This window comes from Vanessa atalanta, chromosome 26, assembly GCF_905147765.1.
Source record: "Vanessa atalanta chromosome 26, ilVanAtal1.2, whole genome shotgun sequence".
Lineage (NCBI taxonomy): Eukaryota > Metazoa > Arthropoda > Insecta > Lepidoptera > Nymphalidae > Vanessa > Vanessa atalanta.
In genome coordinates, this window is record NC_061896.1 from 6,256,613 (window position 1) to 6,271,818 (window position 15,206).

The 15,206-nt window shown below is 30.8% G+C and overlaps 2 protein-coding genes across 3 annotated transcripts in view; one reads left to right on the forward strand and one right to left on the reverse strand.

Moving 5' to 3' along the window:
• Positions 1-3,237: 3,237 nt before the first annotated feature.
• LOC125074030 (protein lines) lies at positions 3,238-8,222 on the reverse strand. The gene is made up of 2 exons (XM_047685208.1): positions 8,051-8,222; positions 3,238-7,821 (listed from the first exon to the last, which is right to left on the reverse strand). The coding sequence occupies exon 2, from the start codon at positions 7,729-7,731 to the stop codon at positions 5,266-5,268; it is 2,466 nt and encodes an 821-aa protein (XP_047541164.1). The 5' UTR covers positions 7,732-7,821; positions 8,051-8,222; the 3' UTR covers positions 3,238-5,265.
• A 669-nt stretch (positions 8,223-8,891) lies between these two features.
• LOC125074069 (serine/threonine-protein kinase Genghis Khan) overlaps positions 8,892-15,206 on the forward strand; it is a 40,217-nt gene continuing 33,902 nt past the window's right edge. For both annotated transcript variants that reach the window (XM_047685294.1, XM_047685295.1), the window contains exons 1-2: positions 8,892-8,995; positions 9,863-10,066. In XM_047685294.1, coding sequence (XP_047541250.1) covers positions 10,006-10,066 — 61 coding nt within the window. In that variant the 5' untranslated portion in view covers positions 8,892-8,995; positions 9,863-10,005. The remainder of the gene's footprint in view (positions 8,996-9,862; positions 10,067-15,206) is intronic.

The window sequence follows — 15,206 nt, forward strand, 5'->3', positions numbered from 1 at the left end:
TTTATTCGTTTAGGTAACACGTATAAACTAGTTTAACTAACAATACAAGCACGAAAAAAATACACAGAAACAATACAATTTTTAAATCATTTAGATAAGTATGTTGCTTAAGATTTCAAATGTAGTATTTTTTCTTGTTATGTTTATTTTGTCAATGTTTATCACCACAACTCAAGTTGTGCCAGGCAAGTGATGCTAATTCAGATGGTATTTACATCTAAACAACGATATTTTCTATATAGAGAGTTGAGCTAAGATCGGAAATAGAGTAAAATCTACCGATTGAATTTCTGACTGATTTGAGCAACTTTTTACTGATTTTTTCGTCCAGTCAAAAGAAGCATTTTCAATAGCTTGTATCGCCTGGAGAACATAAAAAATAAAAACAATATACCTAAGCACACTACTCTGTTTTTTAAACAACTTAAAAAAAGGGGGACATTATATTAATGTTTTACATGTCACTTACACTTAGTATTTCCTTGAAAACAGCTACGCTATTTGGATGGTTTGAATTTTATTATATTATACAAATCAAGGTTACAATAAGTACTCTAAAGAAAATTAACACGCAGATGTTATTGTTTTAAATTAAGTCGTTGACTAAATTGCCTAAATTATATGTAATGTCGTCTGCGGATTTGTTCGCGTTTTAGGGCTTAATTGTCAGATGTTACGAAAAACAGTAACTTATGTCCTTCCTTGGGGTTCCAGCTTGCTTCATACCAAATTTTATCAAATTCAGTTTAGTGGTTTGGCCGTGAAAGACCATCAGAAAGAGTTACTTTCGCATTTATAATTTTAGTATATCTTATTTAGTGATTCAAGTAAGTACGTTATGATTTAACAACATATGTATATTTTTCATCACAGAAGCCAGCTAGGTCGGGTCACTACGAGTTGACCTAGTTTTCACCTAAATAGACTTTTCTTAAAAAGTAGGACAGATTGCTTTGACGATAGCAAACGTTATATTGAATTTCTGAAAAAATATACTTTTTTTTAAAAACAAGGTATCTTATTTGCAGCCCAGATTTTGACGTTTTGTTTTTTTATATATTCTTTACTTGATTAATTTAATGAATAAAGTATAAAGCATATGTTATTTTATCTCTGAACTCTGGTGGAAGATGCACTAATAACAATAAAAAAAGTTTGGACGTATGTGTGGATAATGTTTCATAGAAGACCAGTCAGGTTTTGTATTTTAAATTGCCGAAAATACTTCCAGATTTTTATTGCTTTATTCTATAAAAATGGCGTCCAGTCTGGTGTTATTAAATTTAGGCCGAAATTGTTATCGGTAACAGATATTAAATAAAAATCTATTGAATTATTTAAATCACCAACGAATTACAAGCATGTATTACAAGCATTACCTATACAGGCCAATTAATATCTCAATTGTAGGTAAAACGACATTTAATTACAATTCTAGACTCAAGTGAATACAACTAAATGAATAAGACTTAAAAAAAGAAATTTGAAAGTCAATAGAATTAGAGAAATTGAAAATAATTTCTAGATTAAATTTTTAATGCATATAAAATTACTAATAATATAAAAGAATTACTTAAATGTGATAAAAGTGAAAAATTGTGTATATAATTCGTTCATAATTTCTCTAGAGATTTATTTTGACGGATATTCAGATTTAGGTACGTATTTTTTCTGGCATTCGTGGTCTTACTAAAAATAGCTAATGGCGACCATCAACTATTTTACTTATAATCCCATCCCATCATTATATTCGTACACATTTATTTCTCGTAGGTATTTCAAAATCGAAACGAGCTTATTACTTTTGGATGCATAAAAAACGCCTGAGGTACCAATTTTATAAAAGCTGCATCTGAAATCTGAATATATTATGACGAAAAATATATGGAATTACAATTATAATATCAGACTGCTGTATTTTGTTACAAGTTTTTATTTTGTAGAGTTGTTCACGTAGAATGGAGAAGTCACGAATGATGGTTGATATTAGGATTAAGATTACATTTGAACGTCTTGTAATTTTAGTATAATAATAATATTAGGCTCTTGTAGAGGCCAGTTTAGCGCATGCGCGGTGTAGGTATTTATTTTTATAATAAATAGAAAAATTTGCTATTTATATTTATTATATAAATGATAGTTTTGGACGCGTGTACTTTTCTGTATCTCTGAAATGTATGCAAAATTTCGTGATTATCAACTGAGAAGTTTAGACGTTAATACGTAGCAAAGAAATAAATTAATTAGAATGAATATTCTATTATTATGAATAATAAATATAACATCCAAACATTGATGTAAACTCTGTCATAGACATGGTCGGGGTGTGGTAGTGATGTCCTTTTGATTACAATTTCGACCATGACACCATTCTAGAAAAGACTGGCCAACTATAGGATATATTATAACTAAAACGTATGCACAAATATAGATGTAATATCTAAAAACATCATTATCATAAACCGATGGGAGGGCAACCCTACACATCGAAGAGATCAGACACAGCAAAATGTGCTTGCCAACGCGTGCAAGCGAAATTCTTGCTACTAAAAATTAGTTAGATATATATATTTTGGATTACCGGTGATTACGGTCCCGGGTTCGATTCCTGGCCGAGTCGATGTAAAAAAAGTTCATTAGTTTTCTATGTTGTCTTGGGTCTGGGTGTTTGTGGTACCGTCGTTACTTCTGATTTTCCATAACACAAGTGCTTTAGCTACTTACATTTGGATCAGAGTAATGTATGTGATGTTGTCCAATATTTATTTATATTTACAATACCAAGAATCTTAACCAAAGATTGAGTGCTGAATTCAATTTTCATGTGCTCAATTTATGTTTAGGTATATTTTTTACACGATCAGCGGTGTAGGTGGGCATCTTAAGTAAATCTATAGGTGTCTGATGAATTTCTTACCCGCACGGGAGCAGCGCGGTGTAATGAACTCCTAAACAACTTCTCAAAATAAGAGGTATCTGTCCAGCAGTGGGCCACTTACAGACTGCTAATTATTTTGCCCAGATTATAAAAGTTTACAGGACTAAACATTATATAATAATATAATACTTTTATTACCAGTACGAGAAAGAAATAGATTTCTATCTCTTCCTATGTACACACATTATTCATGTCAATTTAAACCAAATTATAGGATGTCCTTTTCTGAGTCAAATATTTATGCGGCTGTTGTCAAACTTGTACAAATCGTATGAAATAAAACAAAAAATTACGGTTCATGTACAAAAATATTTCGTTTTATTGTTATATTAAATTACCATTACTATCATTAACAATGTATTATCTTAACTATTCAGATGCCTTTTGTTTCACACATAACATGGAGTTTTTTTTTTTAATTATTCAACGGAAGACTTGGATGTTACATTAACAATGGCTGGATTGTGGCAGAGTGATGACATCCGCTCGAAATTTAATCTGACTTATAATAAAAATGAGCTACTAAACAATAAAACATATTTGAATATAACCAAAGTGTTTTAACTAATATGACTTACTTCATGCTGTACTTAATTTGGCATCGATAAAATAATCATTTATTAAATTAGATTATTTATGGGAATATTTGAAAAAAGAAAACATATTTTTTTTTTCGAATATTACATTAAAAATATAATTGGCAAGAGATATAACTTTAAAATGTTTAAAAAAAAGTAAGTAAATAATTAAATTTTCAGTATTGTATGTGTTAAGATAGCAAATAAATCATGTTTTTTTGTATTCATATTTCTGTATGGACATTTTATATGAGATTCACTTTCCGCTTTTATCAAAGTATATTAACAAAATAGAAACTTATTTATAAAACAATATTGACATAAACATCTACATAACAGTCTGAGGTTTAATCAGTAGGGACTAAAAAGTTAGTTATAGATGATAGTCAAAAAATTACATTTTTACTTGGTAAATTCGTTCGCAAATCAAAAATTTTTTTTTTAATTTTACCATTCACCTTCTGAAACATCAATGTTAATTTTAAAGCATTTTATTTATAATTTGTATATCACGAATAAACCAAGTGATTTTTTAATAATAATAATGCATAGATTATTTTAATAGAACTTTTTCTATACATGAAACCATTTTTTATTAAAACATATTACTATCGAATTTAATTTAGGTCAATTAGAAACTGGTACGAATAGTTTTGATTTTCGTTTACATAAACTTTAAAAAAAAATCGCGATTTCGTTGTATTTAGGTTATGTTCGTAATTCAAATTTTTGTTTCACCCACGAAAAAATTCTATTGTGATAAACTATAAGTATACTCGTATAAATTATAATAATGTTTTTAATACTGATTACATTTACTCATTAAATGGTAATTGATGGCTATATATTTACAATTGTGACAAGGAATATAATTTAGTAGACAAAAAAAAAAATAAAACCCGCATTTCATATGCATTAACGCTACTAATATACAAATGTATAAAAATAATTTAATCCTACATAATAATAAAAAAAACTAATATACCATAAATTAATTTAATACGAACGTATTGTACACGATTAAATTGGTTTTATAATTACAGTAATTCAGTAAATGGAGATGAAAGCACCATAGTTTACATTAAGGCACTTTTTTTTTTTTACAAATGATTACAAATTGGCAAAGTTTTTTTTTTAATCTGTTATAAAAACTCACAATTTTTCTTGATCACGTATGGTGTAAGAACGACTGTGTATACATAGCATGCCGGTGCAAAAACACTGGGCTACTAATAATGTAATTGAATGTGATATTTTTTTTTAGATATTATCTACGAATGTCCTCAAAAAAACAAATGAAGGATACACAGTATATTAATAACAACTCTTCAAACACAGCTAAATTATTTTTGAAATAATATAATTCAATAAAATGCCTTATAAAATTCATACATTTCAAATAATTTGGGAAGACTTTCGTTGAGTGTACAAAAATAGTTAAAATTATTACGAAAATTACAACATTATAGTTAATATAAATTAATTAAACCATAACTAATTAGTAATTAAACTATATCTAAACCAATTAACAAGCTCTGGAATGTTACCTATGCCGACAGTCTTTGTGAAATTTTTATATAAAAGTAAAAAGATATTACAATGATCTCATTAAAAATGAAATTATTATATTTTAAATTAACATAGATTCTAACGTTAAATTATTTTTGTCTTAACTATATACATTAAAAATTTAAAATAGAAGAAAGAAAGTTTTTGTACCATTGATGAAATTTGACAGGATATATTTATTCAGCTAAATTCATTACCCTCATAGAGGCTCTCACAGACCTCCAGCAGTCTAAGTACAGGACTTATGTTGTATGGGAACAACGACTTAGACACTAACCTACTGATTTGCAGACGTAACCTTATCAATACTCTCATTGTATCATCTAGGCCTCTTGTGCCTCCAGAGTCCGCCTGTTGACATGTCTCAAGGAACTTGGGCCAATTACGTCTTACATATTTCAAAAATCTGAGCAAATACAGCAGGAAACATGTTTCATTACTCACAAGATAATCCAATAGAACATCGCTGTCGTGGGAAACGACTTTGAGGAATTCAATAAATGACATAATTGGATTCAACATGGGAATCAAGTCTGGATACATAGAATTCCTATAAACAATGCCGACTGTTATATCTAATGTACATACCATTGATTCTATCAAATAGTCATCTTGCTCGCTAAATAAATGTATCAACATTTTTGTAAATGGTGTCTCAGGATGAAATTCGAAACGATTCCTTATAAACACATCCAATTTTTTCAAAACATCACGAATAGATCTCTCCACAATTTGCATGTCTTGAATAGCATTATAATCTGAGGAATCTATGGAACTATCTGATGAATCGCAACGCATTTCTTTAACAGTAACTGCTACAGATTTAAGAACTAATAAAGACATTCTTTGTAACATCGTTTTGTCAACTTCGTTACGTGCCTGTGCATTTTCTTCATTATCTTCCTCTCCATAACTCTGATCGACTAATTGTATCGAAGATGATAAAGGAGCGACTTCTGATCCTAGTGAATAATCTGTTATCACTGTACAATCGTGACCTAGAAAACCAAAGCCACTTCTACTACTTTGGACTCTAACTTCACTGAGGAGACGAAAATCTTTAACATATCGTACAATGGAGTGAGCGAGGCAACATATTTCTTCTGGCAATATATCTTGAAGAGCTAATGTTGACCCATAACAAAGCACTTCATTAAATAAACTAAGTATATGGGTATAAATTAAACTTGGCAACATTGTATTACGCAGTAAATCAACAAAGCCCTGCAAATCTGCATAAAATGGTTTAGTATCTATTACTGAGAGATTCGCTTTAACACTAATAATGTTTTCCCACAGAGAAAAAAAAGTTAATATACAATTTTCAGCATTAGATAAATTCAGGTACCTTAGTAGAAGCAGCTTCATGTTTTTAACTAAAATCGGCCAGTGATGCTCTAAAGTTTTTATCGTTAAACATTTTATATGAGATGTGTCAAAGGATTCCGAGTCAGTTAATATTACAGTTATGCATCCATGTTCATTTACTCTTTCTATCCTAGACTGAGGAGGTTCAGGGGACTCAGATTGCTCCATCCCACTGATTGTTTGTTCAGAGGTAAACTTAAGAACCGGCTCGCTAAGTTTAAATTGAGATGGCTTACTGTTATCAGACTTTTCACCCGATGAAGTTGATGGTGCACTATGGGTTTGTAAGTTCGAAAAAGCACTATGTAAATTATCACTACGTGAATTAGAACTAGAAGGCATTTGTGAACTGTTACTACTGCTACCACAACTAGGACCACTTCTAAACGGATTGTCTTCCTGAACCTGCATATTTCCCGCTGTATTTACATAACTACTCTCTTCCAATGGGTGTTGCTCAACGTCTTTCCACTCAACTATCCTCTTAATTATATCTAAGCTGAAGTTAATTTTTTGTACTGTTATCCTATTTATTCTATCAAAGAGGTATATGTTCTCTGTGATCTGCTGCAACCAATTCTCATCAACGGTATCTTTTGAAACTATTAAAAAGCTAGCCAATACTCTACACGCTACAAATGTTATAAACTTACTTTTGTTTTCCGATAATTCCACAACCTCTGTGATCCAATCGTGTCTATTCCTTACAAATATGTCACACGCATACATCAATCTTGAACATATTGTACCAGTATTGTTTTGCTTTAAATAAATGTCAAACATAAGCTGCATTGTAGAAAGGTATGTTAGAGAACAAGTCAACGGCCAGGATGCTATATGTAATCTTCTGTCAAACAGCTGAGACAGGGATGTTTCATTAAAACCACACAAACATTGTCCAACTAAAGCATTCTGAAGTATACGTAACTCAGTAAGGAGTTTATCATCGGCAGCTGTCCATAGTGCTACATTATTTGAACTGGAGGGATTTGTGCCAATGTTGATTTCACTTGGAAGCCTCAATATGGCAGAACAATCAACTGCGTCTTCACTTACAGTACCACTGTCAGGTGACTCGCCGTTTCTCGTCGTGTAATCGCCTGATGTATCGACAGGCGGAGTCTCCGAATCATATATATCCGTGAGAATATCCTCCGCAGATCTGTCGCTTCCATCATCGATATCGGGACCATCAATTCTCTGTTTTTTCTTGACAGGTTGGTCCGAAGCCATCCCTTCATCTGATGTTGGAAAACAAACTTGCCCTCGTAAAACCATTAACCCGCGTGTATGGGCGCTCAAAATATGTACTTTGCACAATTAACGTGTATTCAATAGTTCCATTGTGATATTCGTATTATGGTTACTCTGAAAATAAAAAGGCAAATGAATGCATGACCTTTCCCACAGCTACCCAGTTACGCGGACAACAAAGCTACAGAATATTTCACTGGTCTCTTCATGTTCTACGTAATACAAATAATAAAGAATTATCATACATGTTTTAAAGTGGTCTTTAATTCAATAAATCTTTATTTTCTAGGATTCAAGTACTAGCTACATTGAACTTTCCAAAATATTTTGATGGCACACATACCATTGATGAGAAAATGAGGTTGTTTACACACGTTTTATTGCCCTTGGTATCCATAAATTATTATCAAATATCCACTTCACCACAAAAACGTACTATAGCACAAGAATTTGTTTGATATTTCCGTAAAAATATATGATTACTTAAAACACAACTTAGTTGAATAGAATATCGACTCCATTACGTATAATGACGCTCTGTCAGTTGAGCTTCTTTTAATTGTGGAATTTTTTAACATTTTATTTACTGCTACATTTATAAAATATGATATATATAAAATAATCGTTTTATTTATACGATAGATCCATTGATTACAATTACTGCGTGATATAAATCAGAAATTGATTTATATTTATTAAAAGTATATCAACTGTAAGTATTTCCGGTTTAATAACTAGCAAGGACGTTGCCAGTTTGACGACTTCTGAATTTAGCAATTCCATAATGAGTAATAACAGGGAGCAAAAGAGTAAGAAGTTGATAGGAAGTTAGTTGAAAATTGAATTAAAATCAAATTTTACGTTTTATTATGCTAAATGTTTTCGTTAGGTTTTTGCCTATACAAAATATCATCAGCAATTATATTATCAGCAAAATATAAGTTATAAGGTGAAAATAGATTCCTTGTCAAAATTATGTAAAGGTATATTTAAAAATATAGCACGATGATAAAAAAAGTACATCAATATATATAACATGGTGATATTTTTTTATTGTCTTCAATATGTTAACATATTATTTGTTAGAAATATTCTATAACTGAAGGTAAAACGAAAATAATGGATGAAGTTTGAAATATTATTTAAAATCCATATTTATATGTGGCAACATTTTTAGTGTCTTCGACTCCCCGAGGAAAATGTCTGCTTTCGAAAGACTCGAAAATTATTTTCATGCCATAAAATAATAGATAAAGCGATTATTATTAAAAGTTTAGAAAATAGTCAGGTGAATATTTCTGATATAGAATACAATTGTGCCATAAGAGTGATCATGATGACTCATCGCAGTGTTTTTGCATAACAATCGATAGAATAAATTTAGGTTAAGATATTTGTGCTGTTGTATTCGGAGCTTTACAGCAAAACTTCGTAGTGTATTATTTTTGATAAATCTAAAAATTGGTCGTTTTAGATGCACGCAAGTACATATTTAGGTTTATTTATAGTCTTGATGCGGAAACGTATCGATATGTCATCGGCTTTTAACTTTAGTTTTTTTTTGTGTATAAAATGCTATGCTGTCTAAATAAAGTTCAAATCTTAAGGTTGCGAAAGCGCTCCAGTATCGACTGACATTCGCAACCTTGTAATAAACGAATAGAAAGCATTAGACGTTGAATAACCAGACAATGGAGAAAACCTATCATTTCCTGTTACCCTGGTCATTAGACCTTCAGAGTTCAGCTATATACTTTATTATGAACAATAGCTGAATTCTTGGTTTTATTTTTATAACGTTGTAAATAAATATTTAGAGATTTGATACCTGGCTTAATTTAGAAGTCCAATAATTTAGACAACACCCACTTGGTATATTTTATTTATATAAATAACATTACTGTGCCAAGCAATATTTAGGTCGATTTTATTAATTCTTTTTATTTTAAAGTCGTTAATAATATACCGAGCCTAATGACATGTTAAAGTGTATGTAATAAATAATTCAAATTCAATTATACTTGTAAAATTAAGAAGTGGTTGTTTCAATATTCAAAAACAAACATCTTCTGTATGAAATTACTTTTTCTTCATTATCATGTTGTTATAGCTAAATAACTTACATCAAGTGTTTGTAATAATATTTTTCTTACAGAAACTTTTAAAAATGGAAATAAAAAATCGGACCGTTGGAAATAAATAGGAAATTATAGTTGTAAAGTGAATCTCATTAAGTGTGTGTGAGGACATGTCCTGCAGTGTTTTTATTTGACTGTGGCATTTGTGAACAACAACAAAATGTCTGACGAGGAAGATTCTTCCCCCGACTGGGCATTGGCGCCTACTAATAATGTTCCAGGTAAATATTATTTTTTTCATTTCTTATTTGTATGGTTAGCCTTTTGGTATAGGAAATACACTGGTAGATTATAACATAGTATGTTTTGGTTCTTAATATTGCAATGGAATGTTTATTTTCCTCTTAAATTTCGTATTCATTATATACTATGTGAGTCTACAGACTAAAGCCTATTCCTATTTAATCACTTATATAGTAAAAGCAAATAAACAACATTAACATTGAATTGACATCATATCATTGGTTTAGATCTTGAATAATCTAGGATAATCCTTATGAAGTCGTAAGTAATATTACGTTTGAACATTAAGCATAGTTGGTATCCAAAATTAGGACAAACAATATAGTAAAAAGCTTAATTGCAATTGTGTTGTGCTATAAATAAAGATGTATTCAGGGAAATTTGTTTGTAGTGCATAAAATAGCATAGCTATTAGTAAATAGCTGTTTAATAGTAGGGGGAATATGTAAATCTAAGACTTATTTATCTATTGTAGAAGAATCTTTCCAATGGAATACATATATGTATAGATTAGTTGTATTTGTGACTTAGTAATCTTTTATCATTTGTACTATGTCTCTAGCCACAACAACATAAAGATAATTATTATTTACGTAACATTTTTGTGTTCTAGTAATGTTTTTGTCATTATATTTATCAGTTATAGATTATGATGAAATGACTAATGGAAGTTTGTTTATTTTCTATGATTTAAGTGCTAAAGATATTAAATTATATTTGAAAGTAGATTTTTATGAATTATACATAAATAACAATATATAATATAGCAATTCATATGATAGACATAATATAGTCACTGTTACACCAAAAATACTAAAAAACCACAAAATAGTGGGTTATAACAATAAAATCAAAACAACCAGTAATCATGTTCAGATTTTTTGTGGTTGCCAGCACCTCGTAAATGAGAGAAGCAATTCATTCACATTACTGAGTAAATATAAATTAGTATAATCTCCTCATTACGTCTTAACTTAACCAGTTACTTTACTTGGGCTTTGTGCAAGCCAATCTGTATTGGTACTTCCCACTAACCACATAATATTCTGACAGACAGCAATGCTTGTATTGTTATGTTCCAGTTTGAAGGGTGAGTGAGCCTGTGTAAATACAGCCAAGGGACATAAAACTTTAATTCTCAAGGTGCATTGGCCCTGTAAAGGATAGTTATTATTTCTTACAGTATTATGTCACCACCTACACATGGTGGGTCTTTGCCAGCTAGTACAATTGTCAGAATTATTATTAAAACACTAATGATAATAAACAAATATTTTAAATATGTACATTGATGTGGAACAGTACTTGAGATAATCTTTAGTTGGTATTACTTGAAAAACAATGAATATCGGAATGATAGCTAATATCATAAGTGATTTAAGATATGGCAACACTTAACATACATAAACTATTCTATTTATAAATTATTGTAATAAACAAATTAATGTCCTTATTCAACTAACTTATGTCTATATTATTTTTATATGAATAAAATAAATTAGTATCAATTTATATTGTTTTTATATTATATAATTTCTTACTTTTATACTAATATAGATGCAAATATGTATTATTAATTCATTTATTATTTAACCGACAAAGCTATTGCATTTTTTTTCATATATTTAGAAGAATAACTGTGGTTGTGATGAGAGGAATTTCTAATGTATTATTTGCAATGCAGTAGCTGATGATTATCAGATGAAACAATTGATAGTATATCTTCCTATTGAGAAAAATAATCCATGTACCAAAATATGATAAATATTCTGTGTGATGAATAGAGGAAGCTCGATAGGTAACCTTTACATTTTGATAATATTTCGAAAGTATGCACCGCAATTGTATTACTGGAATGTAACTCATTAAATCATATTTCATATGCCTCAAGGTTGAATTTAAATATTGTAATAATTGCTTCTTAATTATGTTAAATGATTGCCGAACATTAGTAATGTTATCAACTATCAACAAATTTTAAAGGAGCTAGTCTCCGAATGTCTATATCTAAACATTTTGTCCGTTGGTAAAGTGACTAGACTTTCTAACATATTAATACTAAAACGTTTTAAATTGCGTTGGCTCTAAACCTTACAGCTTTAATGTAATCTGTACTAATAAATGCGAAAGTAACTGTCACGGCCAAATGACTGAAACGATTTTGATGAAAATCGGTATGAAGTAAACTTGCACTCGGAAGAGGGACACAAGCTACTTTTTTTATGCCTAAAATCTGCCGGTCAAACCCTAAAACGCGAGCGAAGCCGAGGGCGAAATGTAGTTATATATAAATAGAAGTATCCAATTTGTTTTTCAAGTCGGTTACGGTTGGATTTTTCATGATCAAGGTTATTTGTATATGATACTAAAAATAATTCCTACGATCAGTAAGTCTAATATTGGTTTCATATTTAGCACACATCTTGTCTGTGTGTAGCTTTGTCGATAGCAGCTTTAACTTGTAAACTAGAGCAATATTTTCTAAGAGCTCTTGTTGTGAAACAAGTAGCTCTAAGTTGAAGAGGGCGACCAGCACGACTTGCGTTAAACCAACTGAGCTTAAACCTTAACAATTTTTATAGTGCTAAGTATTCATTTACTTAGTCACTTTTAAATGAGCTAAGAAAGCATTGTATTTTAATTTGATGTGTCCTAACGCTGCGTTCGATTTGATATTTTTTGTAAACATTTTAGTATCTACCTCTAACAGATAAAAAAGTGAAAAAAGCAATAAACCGCACAAGAGTATTTTGTTTTTTATATTAAATGATCTTCAATCTTATTCTCGAGTAAATAAACTCATCGCATTTTCAGTTTTCTTAAATAAATAAATTTTGTAAACAAAGATATATTTCACGTCAGAAAATTCATGTAAATGCATTAAAAATGTATGCATTTATGTGAAATATGAAATGAGTTCTGAAATGTATACGATATATAAGTCAAGTGTAATTATACTCAACACAAAAATACAGCATTTTCCTTGAAACACATTTTTTTAGCTCATTAATAATAGTCATTATTTTTGTTGTTTGTATATTGTTGAGGGAAAGTTTACCTAGCCAGGGTAAAATTTTATAGTTTTATTTAATTTACACGAAGGCTCTGTGCTAGCCTATACGCATTTGCTGCCCCTCCCGTTCCCTCCACCGCACGTGGCTCGGTTGAGCTCTCCTCAAAGAACGAGTGTAATCTCGCCCCTCGCATTTCTTGCTAGTCTCTATGTCCTTAAATTACGGCCCTGGCCTGACTAGCACGTCCCTATCTTTTAAGTCCGGAGTGTCAGGTTTTAGGCATAATACTGTCTCAACTCAATATATTGTTTAATTGATCATTATTTAGGAGCGATGGTTTCTCAAACAAATCAAAACTCAAAGTCGAATTTTAGCAAAACGCTGGCAAAAAGGGGTTTATTTTAGTTGCACGCACTGAACTCTAAAATTCACATGCTTTGTGTTCCTGTGTTGTGTTCTTTTAAATATAATTATTTTAGGGTTTCGTTAGAATAATAATAAAAATATAGTGTTTTTTTTTTTGAAACTATTTGCATAGAAATTCAAACAAAATCCTAAAAAAGAGCTCGTAAACTTTGATAAATAAACAGTAACAAGCAAGGCCGCTTCATTTAGCATTACCTAATTAGCAACAGCAGTTGATACGAATTAATTAAAATTTTATAAGCACTGATTCATCGTCTACTATGGTGTACAATTACATTGTAATATATTATTGTTCATTTAAGGCTATGGGATATCCTCTTTGTATAGACGCATTGTTTTGGACATGTTTCCTGTAGATTGTTGTGCATTTGAAAAAAAAAAAGTTTATTGTACTGTGAAAATTATACTGTTATATTTGGATTAATGAAACTTGATCCGTGATGGGATTAAGGTTTTTTTGACTGACTCGTTGGTCTAGTATTTAACTTATAAGGTCCTGAGATTTGGGTCGAAACAGAGCATGGGCCGGTAAAAAGTTTTTCTGTAGGGATATCCTCAGTCCTTAGTCTGGAATTGGCAGTGTGAGCCAGTTACCGCCTTGTTCGCATTTCCCGTTCTATGGGATTATGATTATGAGAGAATAGAGTGCACTTGTTTGCATACACGCATACACACTTGTGCGCTATAGTACTATGTCCCGCGTTAATGGTCGGTCTTCACTAGGGTAGGAGCACAACAAAGTAATTTTAAAGCTGGCATGCTTTTGTCAATCCATCAATCAATCACTAAAATAACATAGGTATAGAAGAATTACATACCATACCATACTCTATATATATATATTTTTTACATATATTAACAGCCTGTAAATTTCCCACTGCTGGGCATTTTTTGGGGCATATTCCACCACATATGGCAGAATTTCTTTTAAATTAGACACATGCAGGTTTCCTTACGATGTTTTCCTTCACCGCCGAGTACGAGATGAATAATAAACAAATTAAGCACATGAAAATTCAGTGGTGCCTGCCTGGGTCTGAACCCGAAATCATCGGTTAAGATGCACGCGTTCTAACCACTGGGCCATCTCGGTTCTATACTATTACATATATTGAAAGACTTATCGGTTCGTGTGTGTCGTGGGGCTTAAAATTCGTTATGTTAGGTTAGAATCTAACAGCAAGTATGGGATGTACTTGCTGTAAGCATGTGATGAGATGGGTTATACTGCTGGTAAAAGTCTAGAGCTCAAACCTTTTGTAGCGTAGTCAACTATGTGGTTTCACTGCATGTTCTTCTAAGCCTAACATATACTTAATTAATTAGAGTTTTTCTAACTAGGAGTAATATAATACCTCTATTGAATAGTTTGATTACTGGTTGTGATTTTGTTTTAACGGTTTTTATTTTCGAAGTTTGAATATAATATTATCAACTACGTATTGAGATTAGTTTCGACGCGCTTTTGTTTTCAGTAACATGTAGATTATGTCGATACCTATGCAGTAAAGTAAAAATTAACTGCTGGGCTATGTTTTCCACTCTTTTTTTAGAAAAAGGTTTGGATGATCCATGCTGCTCCAACGTGGGTTGCTGGATTTTTTGTGGACGATTTTCATCTGATACTTTTTTCACGGTGTTTTCTTTCGTGTTTGATGTGAACTATAAACACAAATTA